The sequence below is a fragment of the Saimiri boliviensis genome, chromosome 2 (assembly GCF_048565385.1).
Source record: "Saimiri boliviensis isolate mSaiBol1 chromosome 2, mSaiBol1.pri, whole genome shotgun sequence".
NCBI classification, from domain to species: Eukaryota; Metazoa; Chordata; class Mammalia; order Primates; family Cebidae; genus Saimiri; species Saimiri boliviensis.
In genome coordinates this window covers 81,551,709-81,568,287 of record NC_133450.1, presented here as the reverse complement: position 1 = coordinate 81,568,287, position 16,579 = coordinate 81,551,709, and the positions used below count along the sequence as shown (strand labels likewise).

The window sequence follows — 16,579 nt, the reverse complement described above, 5'->3', positions numbered from 1 at the left end:
ATGCTGAAACCCCTTCTCTACTAAAAATACAAAAAAATTAGCCGGGGGTGGTGGCAGGCACCCGTAATCCCAGCTACTTGGGAGGCTGAGTCAGGAGAATCACTTGAACCCCAGAGGTGGAGGTTGCAGTGAGCTGAGATCGTGCCGCTGCACTCCAGCCTACGCGACAGAGGAAGACTCCATCTCAAAAAAACTAAAATAAAGAACAGTTTCTGCATAGAGTAGCATTTCTTAATTTATTTTATTTTTATATACATTTTTTGAGATGGAGTTTTGCTCTTGTTGCCCAGGCTGGAGTGCAATGGTGTGATCTTGGTTCATTGCAACCTCTGCTTTCCAGGTTCAAGCAATTCTTCTGCGTTAACCTCCTGAGTAGCTGGGATTACAGGCATGCGCCACCACGCCCGGCAAATTTTGTATTTTTAGTAGAGACGGAGTTTCTCCATGTTGGTCAGGCTGCTCTCGAACTCCTGACATAAGGTAATCCGCCCACTTCGGTCTCCAAAAGTCCTGGGATTGCAAGCGTGAGCCAATGTGCCTCGCCCCGTGTCTTAACTTTTTGAGATCGTAGTCTTGAGATTCCTAGAAACATGTACATACAATTTTTTAAAAATAAGTTTTCAAACGGTTCATGAACCTTTTAAAGACTGTTTGTGGGTTTCAGGTTTAAAAACTACATTTGGGCCAGTCGCGGTGGCTCACACATTTAATCCCAGCACTTTGAGAGGCTGAGGCAGGCAGATCACAAGGTCAGGAGTTCAAGACCAGCCTGACCAACATGGTGAAACCTCATTTCTACTAAAAATACGAAACTTAGCCAGGCGTGATGGTGCGCACCTGTGATCCCAGCTACTCAGAAGGCTGAGGCAGGAGAATCATTTGAACCTGGGAAGCAGAGGTTGCAATGAGTTGAGTTGTGCAGTTGCACTCCAGCCTGGGCAACAGAACGAGACTCCCATCTCAAAAAAAAAAAAAAAAAATTTTGGGTCTAATGTCAGGATACACTGCCTATGTATACAAGGCACTTTTTGAACTGTTATGCCTATAAGAGAACCATGAAAATTTTTTTGGTGATTACATGTAAACGTCATACAATTAAGAGATTCCATTTTTAGAGTATGTTTTTCTATTAATAACTAGTACATATTCTCTTTTATGTATTTATTTTTATTTTTTTCTTTTTTTATAAAGATGGGGTTTCACCATGTTGGTCAGGCTGGACTTCAACTCCTGACCTTAGGTGATCCGCCCGCCTTGGCCTCCAAAATGCTTGGATTACAGGCGTTAGCCACTGCGCCTGGCCAAGTAGTACATTTTCTCTTAGCTGATAAACATCTTAATTCTAGCTATGATCTGATTTGCCATTTTGTCTGTAGTGGTCATTTTTCCCTTTAGATCTAAAGTTAGATCTATATGTTAACAAATTTGCTTTTATGTGTTGTTTACAAATTGTTTGTCTTTAATCTAAAATACATAGGGTTTCAGAAGATCTTAATATAGAAGCAGTAAAAATGTGTATTACAGGGCTTCAGGAAGATCTTACATAGGAGCAGTAAAAATGTGTATTTCATGAAGCATTAAGTAAAAGCAACATTTTGTCTTTCACTGTATTAAACAGCGCCAGTAACTCCAGATAGTGGTTATTCATCAGCCCATGCAGAGGCCACCTATGAAGAAGACTGGGAAGTATTTGACCCGTGAGTTAGTTGTTTGTTTGTTTGTTTGTTTCCCTCCCCCTCCCTCCCTCCCCACCCCCCTCTCCCCTCTTTCGTTTTGGAGCATGATGAAAGTTCGTTATATATGTGGATTGGTGGCTAAATAGTATATTGCCAAGATATATAACCTGTAGGTATTAGAACTTTTACTGGGTATATAACCTGTGTAGGTACTACAGCTTTTACTGGGGCTGGGTACAGTGGCTCATCCCAGCACTTTGAGAGACCCAGGCAGGCAGATTGTTTGAGCCCTGGAGTTCAAGACCAGCCTGGGCAACATGGCAAAACCTGTCTCTATAAAAAATACAAAAATTGGCTGGGACATACACCTTTAGTCCCGGCTATTGGGGAGGATCACTTGGACCCAAGAGGCAGAGGTTACAGAAAGCTGTGATAGAGTGAGACTGATTTATAGAGATACTAATTTATATATTTTTACTTTTATTAACATATTTTATATGTTTGGTTTTCTGGGTTAACTGCTTTATAGACTTTTAAATGAGCTGAGCTTAGTAATGTTTTGTATTTATAAAAAGTAAAATGTTGAAATTTTTTAAAAATCTGATTTATAGCTATTATTTCATCAAACATGTCCCGCCACTGACAGAAGAACAACTAAATAGGAAACCTGCTCTTCCGTTGAAAACAAGAAGCACACCGGAATTCTCCCTAGTTTTAGACTTGGTAAGTCTCTAAAGGTAGAGAGAATAAACGGGTGAAATTCTTTTTTAAAATCATGTATATATTAGCTTTCTCCTTTTTTGTTAGGATCATGTTTTCCTGAAGGACCAAATATAGTTTGGGTCAACCGAATTAACCATATGCAAGACCATAACCCTTATTTATATATATATATTATACCAATAAACTTTAGTCTTAAAAGCACAGTTTCTTAATACTAACAAAATTTTTAATCTGATCTCTGATATAATTTAAAAATTTGTATTTTAGGGGCTCAGGGTGGTAGCTCATGCCTGTAATCTGAGAATTTGGGGAGATCAAGGTAGGTGGATCATTTGAGGCCTGGAGTTTAAGACTAGCCTTACCAACATGGCGAAACTTATTTTCTACTAAAAATTCAAAAACTAGCTGGGCTTGGTGATATGCACCTGTAATTGTAGTTACTCGGGAAGCTGAGGCATGAGAATCCTAGAACCCAGAAGGCAGATGTTGCAGTAAGCTGAGATCATGCCACTGCACCCCAGCCATGGTGACAGAGCAAGATTCTTTCTTGAAAAAAAATGATATTTTAGAGTACCAGAAGAGTTTTTAAAACAATTATCTCCTATTTGCTAACCAAATTTAATATATAGTCACATTTCCCATCTGCCTCTAATTTCTTTCTTTTTTTTGAGACGGAGTTTCGTTCTTGTTACCCAGGCTGGATTGCAATGGCATGATCTCGGCTCACCGCAACCTCCACCTCCTGGGTTCAGGCAATTCTTCCACCTCAACCTCCTGAGTAGCTGGGATTACAGGCACGCGCCACCACACCCAGCTAATTTTTTGTATTTTTAGTAGAGACGGGGTTTTACCATGTTGACCAGGATGGTCTCGATCTCTTGGCCTAGTGATCCGCCCGCCTCGGCCTCCCAAAGTGCTGGGATTACAGGCTTGAGCCACCGCGCCCGGCCTCTGCCTCTAATTAATTACTGATTTTGCATTTTTAAAATTTGTTTACTTTTTTTTAAGGCTAGTAAAGCAGTGGGATTGGGGAAGGAACTAATTTTTGATATTGGTAAAAAAATGAATCTCATGTCATATTGGAAAATATTATTAAGCATTTGTTTCTGGTACCCTATAATTGGAGATGTGATTTAGTTCTCATAGAAAATTTATCTTAGCCAGGCACAGTGTCTCATGCCTGTAATTTCAGCACTTTGAGCCTCCATTCGGCCCAGGAATTCAAGACCATCCCAGACAACATAGTGAGACCCACGGCTCTACAAAAAATGAATGGGCCTGGTGGTGCAACCCTGTGGTCCCAGCTACTTGGGAGACTGAGACAGGAGGATCCCTTGAGGCCAGGAATTTGAAGTGGCAGTAAGCTACGATTTTGTCACCGTACTGCAGCCTGAGCAGCAAAGCCAGATATCATTTCAGTTTTAAAAGAAGGAAAGAGCTGGGCACGGTGGCTCACATCTGTAATCCCAGCACTTTGGGAGGCCGAGGTAGATGGATCACAAGGTCAGGAGTTCGAGACCAGCCTGGCCAAGATGGTGAAATCCCAATTCTACTAAAAATACAAAAATTAGCTGGGCGTGGTGACACGTGCCTGTAATCCCAACCACTCAGGAGGCTGAGGCAGGAGAATCACTTGAACCTGGGAGACCGAGGTTGCAGTGAGCCGAGATCGCGCCATTGCACTCCAGCCTGGGTGAAAGAGTGAGACTCTGTCTCAAAAAAAAAAAGAAGGAAAGAAAATTTATGTAGGTAAATTTTCTTTACCTAGATTAATATTCTTAACCTATGTGGGCATAGTGGCTCACACCTGTAATCCCAGCACTTTGGGAGGCCAAGGCGGGCAAATACTTGAGTACAGGAGTTGGAGACCAGCCTGATCAGTAGAGTGAAACCCTATCTTTACTGAAAATATAAATATTAGCCAGGCGTGGTGGTGCATGCCTGTAATCTTAGCTACTTGGGAAGCTGAATGAGGAGAATCGCTTGAAACCAGGAGGTGCAAATTGCAGTGAGCCTAGATTGTGCCACAGTACTTCGGCCTTGTTCAGGTTGTTCACAGAGTGAGACTCTGCCTCAAAAAAAAAAAAAAAAGATACCTTGAGGAAGAAGTCTATTATTTTAAATTTTAAATTTGCATGTATAATTGTGTTTTGAGAGTTCAACAACTTAGTTTTTGCCTAGCCAAAGAGATGTAAGAGAAGTATCCACAAGTCCTAAGGTACTTATTTGAGTATAAATAAAAATAAAATTTTGAAACAGTTATAAATAGCACAGATTTGATGTGCAGGTCAGTGGAGACAATGAAAAAGATAATTTTGACCAGGCATGGTAGCTCACGCCTGTAATCCCAACACTTTGGGAGACTGAGGCAGGTGGATCACAAGGTCTTTCAGGAGATCGATACCATCCTGGCAACATGGTAAAACTCCATCTCTACTAAAAATACAAAAATTAGCTGAGTGTGGTGGCGTATGCCTGTAGACCCAGCTACTTAGGAGGCTGAGGCAGGAGAACTGCTTTAACCCCGGAGGCAGAGGTTGCAGTGAGCTGCGATTGTGCCACTGCATTCCAGCCTGGGCAACAGAGTGAGACTCTGTCTCAAAAAAAAGGAAAGAAAGAGAGAGAGAGAGGGAGGGAGGGAGGGAGGGAGGGAGGAGGGAGGGGAGGGGAGAAAAAGGTGATTTTGAATTTAGGAGTTGATGTGGTGAAGTTTGACCTTATTATTTTGAATCTAGTATTCGGGTAACAGAGAAGGAAAGATAAGAATTGGCTAAGCATAAATAATTTTACAGAAGTAGATGAAGAATAATCAAAATTTAATAGGCCATAGATGAAGAAGTACTAGGATTATGATTCAGTTATAGTAAAGAAAATACTTAAGATGCTAAGAGAATACCATGAAATGCTTAGTCTAATATGCTATTAAAATGAGGCATATCTAGAGTATTTTTTGCTCTTTGCCTTCCCAGAGTTTAACTTTAGGTTAAAAGAAACACTCCAGCTAATAAGTTGTGGAATTACAAAGGATGAACATTTGTATTTTATTTTAACTGATTTTAAACTTACTGAAAATTTCAGGGATTGTTATTAGCCACTTTTATTACTATTTTTAATTCTGTCACTTGATACTAATGAAAGCCTTTTCTTTTTTTAAACATTCAGGGTTTGAGAAATGGACATAAATATTTGTGCCTGCCCTATTTGAACTCACCTTACTTTCTTTCTTTTTTTTTTTTTTTTTTTAAGACAGATTTTCACCATGTTGGTCAGGCTAGTCTTGAACTCCCAACCTCAGGTGATCCACCTGCCTTGGCCTCCAAAGTGCTTGGATTACAGGTGTGAACCACCACACCCGACCTCACCTTACTTTCTTATTCTTTTAATTAGAAAACAAGATGTGGTAATTAAAGATGAGAAGTTTTCATTGTTTGCTATTTAGTAAAACTGTATGAAACATAATTTGTGAGATACTAAAGTACCTACTTAAAGTAAGATGCTTTATAAAAAGTTGGAGGATGAGGAGTTATATGAACAGAATATATTTTTTAGATAATTAGGTTCTACACTTAAACTTACTAATTATAAAAAAGTAGCATGCCTGTTGGTTTAACTAAAAGTTGGCAACTACAGAACTCAGAGCCATGTTTCTCAAACTCGATTATGTGTCAGAGTCATCTGAAGTGCTTCTAAAAACAGAGATTGCTAGGCCGGGCATGATGGCTCACGCCAGTAATGGATCATGAGGCCAGCAAATCATGAGGTCAGGAGATTGAGTCTATTCTGGCTAACACGATGAAAACCCTGTCTCTACTAAAAATACAAAAAAATTAGCGAGGCGTGGTGGCACACCTCTAGTAGTCCCAGCTACTGAGGATCCTGAGGCAGGAGGATCCCTTGAATCCAGGAGGCAGAGATTGCAGTGAGCTGAGATCTCGACACTGCAGTCTAGCCTGGGCAACAGTGCGAGACTCTGTCTCAAAAAACAAAACAAAACAAAACAGATTGCTGCCAGGCATGGTGGCTCACTCCTGTAATCCTAGCACTTTGGGAAGCCAAGGTGTGTGGAGCACTTGATGTCAGGAGTTCGAGACCAGCCTGACCAATATGGTGAAACCCTGTCTTTAACAAAAAATATAAAAATTACCGAGGGCCGGGCGTGGTGGCTCAAGCCTGTAATCCCAGCACTTTGGGAGGCCGAGGCGGGTGGATCACAAGGTCAAGAGATCGAGACCATCCTGGTCAACATGGTGAAACCCCATCTCTACTAAAAATACAAAAAATTAGCTGAGCATGGTGGCGCGTGCCTGTAATCCCAGCTACTCAGGAGGCTGAGGCAGGAGAATTGCCTGAACCCAGGAGGTGGAGGTTGCGGTGAGCTGAGATTGCGCCATTGCACGCCAGCCTGGGTAACAAGAGCGAAACTCCGTCTCAAAAAAAAAAAAAATTACCGAGGCATGGTTGTAGGCACCTGTAATCCCAGCTACTTGGGAGGCTGAGGCAGGAGAATTGCTTGAACCTGGGAGGCGGAGGTTGCAGTAAGCTGAGATCGTGCCACTGCAACAGAGGGAAACTCCGTCTCAAAAAAAACCAAAAACAAAAAGCCACACAGGGATTGCTGAGCCCCATCCCCTCTCCTGAGTTACTGATTGTCAGAAGTGAAGTTAATATTTGGATTTCTAACTAGTTCTCAAATGATGTTGATGCTGCTTGCTAGTCCAGGAGCTACACTTGAGAACCGGTGACTTTAAAAACTCCTGTTTCACATTGCTGTGCCACATAGAGTAATATATTATAAATGTAAAATTCCACATATGAGTGGGTGCTTTAGTGTTTTTGGTGATTACGAATACATGAAATTATCCTTTGAAGTTTCTTTTACTATCTTGTTTGAGTCAATATGTGTTTTTTATTTTAAGGATGAAACACTAGTGCACTGTAGTCTAAATGAGCTAGAAGATGCAGCACTTACTTTTCCAGTCCTTTTCCAAGATGTCATTTATCAGGTAATTAACATTTTTTTTAAATGATTTTTGGCCTGATAGGTAACATTCTGAAGAAAGAAATCTCTTTGTGTGTATGTGACATTAAATGTGTTTTTCTGTAGAAGTATAATGGATTTCATCAACATTTTAATAATTTATTAACAAAATTAGCATCATGCTAGGTATTGCATAAAACAACATTAATTTGTTACTCCAAAAATGCTAACTTTCCTACCCTTATGATCTCTGCTAGTTTCGTAATCTGTTTGCCAGCAGGTGGAGGCAGGAGCACTGATACCATAGATCCCCAAGAGGAACTTGCCAGGTTAACTCCTGGTGTTTTTGTTTTCCAAAAATCAAGTTAATACAAAGAAAACTCATTCCTTGTTGGTCATTTTATTTCCTGTAGAATAATAATGTGGTCTGTGAAAATTACACTTTAGTACATCTCTTTTATTAGTAATCTCAGAATTCCAGGACACTTTCCTAGTTACTGCTTTACTTAAGGTGTTGGAGTTTAAGCATTTCTCTCTCATCTGTGCTGATGGACAGGTAATAGTGCAAAATACAAATATTATTAACACTTCACTGTGGATTGTATGTGCTGGCCATTGTTTTTACTTTATGTTTAAGATTTTCCCATTATTATAAGATTAATAATATAAGTGAGTTCACTTTGAAAATTGCAAAGTATCTTTCTGTTTTGGAGGTTGTTATTTAGTTAGCATTATTTTCATTATATAATAGTTGTTCAAAGATTGGGGATCAAAAAGTTTGTTTTCTGTCAAGAGGGAGCCAGCCTAAAGCTTAACTTTGAAGTCACAGCATTTGCCATGTGGATGATGAAAAGGTGTTTGGTTGTTTATGTGCTTTTAATAGGCAGTTAGAATGTGGTTATAGTTTTCTTGGCAGATAATAGTTGTTGTCTCACAGAAATCATGAAATTTAAGAGTTAAAAAGAAGTTTGTGGCTCATGGCTAGTTTAACCTACTTTATCTAGTAATGAGTTGTAAAAGGATTTCTAAAATAAGTTGTCTAGTTTTAATGTCGGGTAGGTATTGCAGCTATGGCAATAAATACTTGAATACTGAATTGACCTTTTATGTAAGCAGATTTTGGTCCTGATACTCAGGAGATAAGCAAAATATACATAAAATTGAAAATTAAAGACTTTTCTGTTCCCTTTCAAAGCTTGTTATTTGGTTTAAGACAAATATTTTTCTTGAGACATTTTCTATCCAATTGGTGGTTCTTGTTTAGTGGACTTTAAGGACAGAAGTCTTTGTAGCAGATCTAAATAGTATAGTCCTATCTTCGTTTTCTCTTTTTAGCTTGATAACATTGGGGTTTTTCTTTTTTTTTTGCTTCTTGGGTTTTTTTTTTTCATTATTGCATTTGAAAAAAAAATGTCTTTGAATTTGGAAAGGAAAGCTATTAATTGAAAGACATAGGTAAATGATTTTGAGGTGTCTTCTTAAACTTCTAGGTGTGAAGTTGAAATTTGTTACAGATGGTTTTTCATCTGGTTATGTAATTTTTAGTAGTAAAATAAGAAACTTAAGTAAATTTGATTCATCTCTTTCATGAGTATTTCTCTTCAGTATGATCATAAAATTGAATTTTTTTTCTACTACTTCTACCATTTCTGTTTTAACTCTCTTTTTAAAGTTCTTATTATTTCATGTGGATCTGAATAGTCTTATTTTGAATAAAAGCTTCTGGCAGCATATATGTCTAATTCAAAAAGTACATATATGTACTGCATCTGTGGAATTCAGAGAACTCTTTTTCTTACATATTCTGAGTTACACTTTCTGAAACTGAAAAATAAATGACCTAGCATTAATGGGAGCACAGAGCAGGTAGTTTGAACTTTACAAGCTATAGAGATTGTATTTTAATATGATATAGTTACCACATCACAGACAGAGTTTAGTTACTCTTCAGTAAATTTTTGAGCCTATCTATAGTTAATATTGGGTACATTACCTTCTATTTCTGGTTTTGGCATAGCCATTCTGTCTTTTAAAAAAATAAATGAAGAGATCTTTGGGTTAGGGTTCCCCCAGTTTTCAGACCAGCAAGCTCCCTTTAAACAGGGAATGATGTCTTTTAAACTTTCAGTGGTGTTGTCTCCATCTACTGGCAAAGAAGAAATATACACAAGGGTCTGAGATGATCTAAGAGATTTTGGAGAAACCACATTATTAGGTAAGACGTAACTTAAATATTTAACCGCTATACTATGATGTGGCCCACTTAAAGGTAGAACCTGTAAAGTACTACATATATTCTTATTTAAAACAAATTTATTGGCCGGGCGCGGTGGCTCATGTCTGTAATCCCAGCACTTTGGGAGGCTGAGGCGGGTGGATCACGAGGTCAGGAGTTCAAGACCAGCCTGACCAACATGGTGAAACCCCATCTCTACTACAAATACAAAAAAATATTAGCTGGGCATGGTGCCATGCGCTTGTAATCCCAGTTGCGCGGGAGGCTGAGGCAGGAGAATCGCTTGAACCCAGGAGGCGGAGGTTGCGGTGAGCCAAGAGTGCACCATTGCACTCCAGCCTGGGCGACAGAGTGAGACTCTGTCTCAAAAAAGAAAAATTATTGAGGTGAAATTCACATGAAAAATTAACCATTTTTAAATGAACATTTCCATAGCATGTATCTGTATATTCTTGAATGTTAGTTTTATAGCATTTATATATATATGTATATATATTCTATATGTAAAGATCAAATTATTCATCTGAATCAAAGCCAGATGAAGTGTCTTCTTGGGACTTGCTTTACATTTTTTTTTTCTTTTTGTGGTAAATTTGTTATGATTTACTTATAACTAATTTTAATTCTACCTGTTATTTGTGTTTCATTTAAAAACAATTTAAAGTAATTGTATTACATATGTTTTAATAATTGCCTATATCAGGGGTTTGCAACCTTTTTCTATAAACGGCCAGCTCAGCTGTAAATATTTTAGATTTTGTGGTCTTTGTCATAACTACTTTTTCTGCTGTTGCAGCATGAAAATAGCCATGGACAATATATAAATGGAGAAACATGGCTGTGTCCCAGTAAAACTTTATTTACAAAAATCAGTGGCAGGCTCCATTTGACCAACAGCCATAGTTTGCTGATTCCTGGTCTAATAACTATGACAGTATATACGGGCCAGGCGTGGTGGCTCTCGCCTGTAATCCCAGCACTTTGGGAGGCTGAGGCAGGAAGATCATGAGGTCAGGAGTTCAAGACCAGCCTGACCAACATGGTGAAACCCTGTCTCTACTAAAATACAAAAATTAGCTGGGCATGGTAGCCGGCACCTGTAATGTCAGCTACTGGGGAGGCAGAGGCAGGAGAATTGCTTGAATCCGGGAGTCAGAGGTTGCAGTGAGCCAAGATCATGCCATTGCACTCCAGCCTGGGTGAAACAGTGAGACTCCATTTCAAAAAAAAGAGAGAGAGAGAGTGTGTGTACAGTAAATTTACATATTTGAATTCTAAGTAGAAATAATCAAAATGTTCATCAAAACTCTTATAAATATATGGAGAAAATTTAAATTACATCCACAGTAATCTGGTTGTGGGCCTTTAAAGTTTTTTTAAAATCAGAGTTTGAGGTGGCCACTACTCACATTTAAAGATTGCCTGACTTAATGACACATACTCTTCTTTTGGTTGATATGTAGGAATAAACTTGGTTAATGCAAGTCTTAGAATTTGTAAGCGGGTAGATTATTCTAAATTAGTACCTTGAGGTATAATTTGAATTCCATTTCTCCAGGAGATTTTGAAAAAAGCCTATTCTAAATTAGTACCTTGAGGTATAATTTGAATTCCATTTCTTTAGGAGGTTTTGAAAAAAGCCTGAAAGATCCATCTCAAATTAAAATACGATGTATGTTACTACTGACACTGTGTGGAGTAGACAGATTGTAGTTGTATATGGAGAAAAAGTCATTTGAAAGAACTGACTTTTTAAATGTGAGGATATGCCATTCATGTAAGCAAAATTATAGGCTCTTTGTTTGAATGGGTCTACTTTTCTTAAATTGGTATTTTTTTACATTGTTTTATAATCAGTTATTAAGAAAACATGTATACATAAAGTGGTACAAATGCATTTGATATCTGGAAAAACACGTGCATGATCACTTTTATTGCACATGTTTAATCTTTATATTTGGCCTATATTGGCACATTATCAGGAAATCCATCTCGTGGTGTTACTCAGTTAAGAGGTCTCCACTGTATTTAGTTTCTGTTCCTGCAGATCCACCAATTCAAGACTCTAGGTCATCTCACTCCCTCTTCCATCCCGAAGATGACTTCTATCCACAAGCAGGACTGAATCAAAAGACATTTTTCACTTAGCTCTTGAGCTGAACCACCTCCTCAATGACCTTCCTCTGTCTCCATCAAGAACTGGAGCTCAGTTTTTTGAAGATGTAATAGAACTACTCAGCCCAAATGTGGCTGATTGAAGACAAAAAGAAGATAACCTCCTATGTTTCACCACAGTGCAGCCAAACGTAACTGTGTTGTCCAACTCCTCACTCTGTAAAGCATGGCAGGGGCATCTGATTTTTGACTCTGTTCACCAATAAGACTTTAGCCAGTCAGTGGCTTTCTGAAGATCAGTAAAATCAACAAGCTTTGGGTCAGCTGTCCAGAAATCAGATTGTGGTAAGCACTCAAGGACAGATAGGATCCCTGTAGGAAGCTACTTGTAAAAGATGCTTTGTTATATTAGTAGAGGTTGCTTTTATGGGAAAAGTTGGGGGAAGAGGCGGATGGGGAAGGCCACGGTTAGCAAAGCTTACCCGCATCCCCATTCTTTCAGTTGTTTTCTTGGGAATCTTAAAGCTTAGGATAATTTTCATATCACAGAACAAGGGAAGTAGGTCCAGGTAATCACGCATGTAATCCCAACACTTTGGGAGGCCCAAGGCAGGCGGATCACCTGAGGTCAGGAGTTCGAGACCACTGTGGCCAACACGACAAAACCCCGTCCCCATAAAAAATAGAAAAATTAGCTGGGCGTCATGGCAGCAAGAGAAGTAGAGGGTCAGTTTGTTTCTCCTTTCTACTGTCTTTTTTTAAAAAGTCACCTTTATTGCTTCATGAAGGAAAGAAACCAGTCATTTAAATTTAAAATTTTGTTGTAAATACCCAATTTTTTTCTCAAGTTCTGATTTAAACTGATACTCATGAACATGCACTTTGTTGTTGAGATTCATAATCCATATTTTTGTTCTACAAAAGTAGCATGTATATTTGTGCCTCAAAAATAATATTTGAGGCCAGGGGCAGTGGCTCACTTGTAATCTCTGCTGGGAGGCTGAGGTGAGAGGATTGCTTGAGCCTTGGAGTTCAAGACCAGCCTGCACAAGATAGTATGAGACCCTGTCTCTACAAAAAATACAGAAAACTTAGCCAGCCATGGTAATTCACGCCTGTAGTGCCAGATACTCGACAGGCTGAGGCAGTAGGATTGCTTGAGCCAGGAGGCTAAGACATTTCCAGGGGCATGGTTACATAGTATGGAGGATAAAACTATTAGGTTAGCCAGTAGGGAATAATAATAATTGTAGATGAATATTAAAAATACCTTATAATAATTTTAAAGTCACTTTCCCATCCTTATTAATAAGTGTAGTTATTGGTACTAATTTTTCATCATAATTATTCATTATTGTCTTTAAAAGGAAAAGATACAACTGAAAACAATAGTTCTCTACTTCTCAAAAATATGAAAAAATATATTCCATGGGGAATCTTTCTCTAAAATGTATCTTTTAAAATTAGGAGCAGGCCGGGCGCGGTGGCTCAAGCCTGTAATCCCAGCACTTTGGGAGGCCGAGGCGGGTGGATCACAAGGTCAAGAGATTGAGACCATCCTGGTCAACATGGTGAAACCCTGTCTCTACTAAAAACACAAAAAATTAGCTGGGCATGGTGGTGCATGCCTGTAATCCCAGCTACTCAGGAGGCTGAGGCAGGAGAATTGCCTGAACCCAGGAGGCGGAGGTGGCGGTGAGCCGAGATCGCGCCATTGCACTCCAGCCTGGGTAACAAGAGCGAAACTCCGTCTCAAAAAAAAAAAAAAAAAAAAAAAAAAATTAGGAGCAATTCGGCTGGGCGCAGTGGATCACGAGGTCAAGAGATCGAGACCATCCTGGTCAACATGGTGAAACCCCGTCTCTACTAAACATAAAAAAAATTAGCTGGGCATGGTGGCGCATGCCTGTGATCCCAGCTACTCAGGAGGCTGAGGCAGGAGAATTCCTGAACCCGGGAGGTGGAGGTTGTGGTAAGCCGAGATCGCGCCATTGCACTCCAGCCTGGGTAATAAGAGCGAGAAACTCTGTCTCAAAAAAAAAAAAAAAAAAATTAGGAGCAATTCATTAAAATACAGACTAGGGGCCGGGCGCGGTGGCTTAAGCCTGTAATCCCAGCACTTTGGGAGGCCGAGGCGGGTGGATCACGAGGTCGAGAGAGCGAGACCGTCCTGGTCAACATGGTGAAACCCCGTCTCTACTAAAAATACAAAAAACTAGCTGGGCGTGGTGGCGTGTGCCTGTAATCCCAGCTACTTAGGAGGCTGAGGCAGGAGAATTGCCTGAGCCCAGGAGGCGGAGGTTGCGGTGAGCCGAGATCACGCCATTGCACTCCAGCCTGGGTAACAAGAGTGAAACTCCATCTCAAAAAAAAAAAAAATACAGACTAGGTATGGTGGCTCATGTCTGTAATCATAGCACTTTGGGAGCACTAGGTAGGTAGATGGCTTGAGCTCAGGAGTTCAAGACCAGCTTGAGAAATGTAGTAAGACCTTGTCTCTACACAAAATGCAAAAATTAGCTAGCATGGTGGCATGCACCTCTAGTCCCAACTACTTGGGAAGCTGAGATGGGAAGATCACCTGAACCCCAGGAACTTCAGGCCACAGTGAGCTATGATTGTACCATTGCACTCCAGCCTTTTTGAGAGTGAGAGAGGCTATCTCAAGAAAAAAGAAGAAAAGAAAACATAAGGGCCGGGCAGGGTGGCTCACGCCTGTAATCCTAGCACTTTTGAGAGGCCGAGGTAGGTGGATCACCTGAGGTCAAGAATTTGAGGAGTTCGAGACTGTCCTGGCCAACATGGTGAAACCCCGTCTCTATTAAAAATACAAAATCTAGCTGAGCATGGTGGCAAGCGCCTGTACTCCCAGCTACTCTGGAGGTTGAGGTAGGAGAACTGCTTGAACCCACGAGGTGGAGGTTGCAATGAGCCAAGATGGCGCCATTGCACTCCAGCCTGGGCAACAGAGCAATACTGTCTTAAAAGAAAGAAAGAAAGAAAAGAAAACATACTACATGGAAAGTTCATATTTAATGGCTGAAAATTTTCTGTAAATTTAGAAGATGTGGCAGTTGATTACATTAAGTTGGAGGCTTCATTCCTTTTGAAGCTTAGAGTTTAAAGGTAATATTTTTGTTTTACTAAAATGGCCATTGTTTTTACTAAACTTTTATTGATGTAAATACATCAAATTTTAAAATACATGCAAATGTATGTACATACATTATAATAGCCCGTTTTTCCCTGATGAAAATTACACTTCATTGGTAAATTTTTTTTTAATATGGAGTCTTGCTGTGTTGTCCAGGCTGGAGTGCAGTGGCAAGATCTCAGCTCACTGCAGCCTCCACCTAGTGTTCAGTGGGTTCTCCTGCCTCAGCCTCCTGAGTAGCTGGGATTACAGGCGTGTGCCACTGCGCCTGGCTAACTTTTGTATTTTTAGTAGAGACAGGGTTTTCCCATGTTGGCTAGGCTGGTCTCGAACTCCTGACCTCAAGTGACCCACCTGCCTCAGCCTCCCAAAGTGCTGGGAATTACAGGCATGAGCCACTGTGCCCAGCCTCATTGGTAACTTTTAATACAAATCACCTAATATGAATACATTAAGTTTCATTTTATCCTACTTCAACTTTTTTTTTTTTTTTTTTTTTTTTTTTTTTTTGGTCTGGAGACATGGTCTCACTGTGTTGCCCAGGCTGGAGTGCAGTGGCACAATCTTGGCTCACTATAGTCTCTGTCTCCCAGGCTCAAAACCATCCTCTCAGCTTAGCCTTCCAAGTAGTAGCTGGGACTGCAGGAATGGGCCACCAGGCCCTGCTAATTTTTGTATTTTATTTATAGAGACCAGGTTTCGCTGTGTTGCCCAGGCTGGTCTCAAACTGTTGAGCTCAAGCTATCCACCCATCTCGGCCTCCCAAAGTGCTGAGATTGTAGGTGTGAGCCACTGTGTCCAGCCTGTACTCTTTAAAACATTTCTTTTCAGGTTGATTTTTATTAAAGATTTGCAGGAGCCTTTTTTTTTCTTTTTTGAACAGTCTTGCTCTGTTGCTTAGGCTGGAGTGCAGAGACCTGATCTCAGCTCACTGCAACCTCCACCTCCCGAGTTCAAGCGATTCTCCTGCCTCAGCCTCCTAAGTAGCTGGGATTACAGGCACATGGCACTACGCCTGGCTAATGTTTGTATTTTAAGTTGAGATGGAGTTTTATCATGTTGGCCAAGCTGGTCACGAACTCCTGACCTCACGTGATCCACCTTGGTGGTGGTATTACAGGCATGAGCAATCAAGTCCAGCTGCAGGAGCTTTTAGTTTAGGGATTTTTGTTGTTGTTTTGTTTTTATTTTTATTGGTTTAATGTTTTAGTGTTTACCTATTCATCCCAGATTTATCCACCTACAAATACTACCCCCAGCATCCATCTACCTCTTACTGGAACTTTGTGAAGCAAAAGATGACTACTGTAAATTCGCTCAGTGGGTTATGAAATTGAGACCACCATAGGGCCTACCTGAGCAGCTCTCTTTCCTGGGAGAAGGTTTGGGTTTTATCTTTATATGATGGTATTGATGCTAAGAAAAAACTAACTTAGTTAAACTGTTTACTGAAACAGTTTGTTACTTTCCTCTTCAAAAAGTATCGGCCGGGCGCGGTGGCTCAAGCCTGTAATCCCAGCACTTTGGGAGGCCGAGGCGGGTGGATCACAAGGTCGAGAGATCGAGACCATCCTGGTCAACATGGTGAAACCCCGTCTCTACTAAAAATACAAAAAATTAGCTGGGCATGGTGGTGCGTGCCTGTAATCCCAGCTACTCAGGAGGCTGGGGCAGGAGAATTGCTTGAACCCAGGAGG

At 40.2% G+C, this 16,579-nt stretch overlaps 1 protein-coding gene across 2 annotated transcripts in view; it reads left to right on the top strand.

Moving 5' to 3' along the window:
• The window catches only part of CTDSPL2 (CTD small phosphatase like 2), a 111,815-nt gene that overhangs the window by 73,031 nt on the left and 22,205 nt on the right, over positions 1 to 16,579 (top strand). For both annotated transcript variants that reach the window (XM_074393691.1, XM_003928922.4), the window contains exons 6-8: positions 1,619 to 1,697; positions 2,288 to 2,399; positions 7,316 to 7,402. In XM_074393691.1, coding sequence (XP_074249792.1) covers positions 1,619 to 1,697; positions 2,288 to 2,399; positions 7,316 to 7,402 — 278 coding nt within the window. The remainder of the gene's footprint in view (positions 1 to 1,618; positions 1,698 to 2,287; positions 2,400 to 7,315; positions 7,403 to 16,579) is intronic.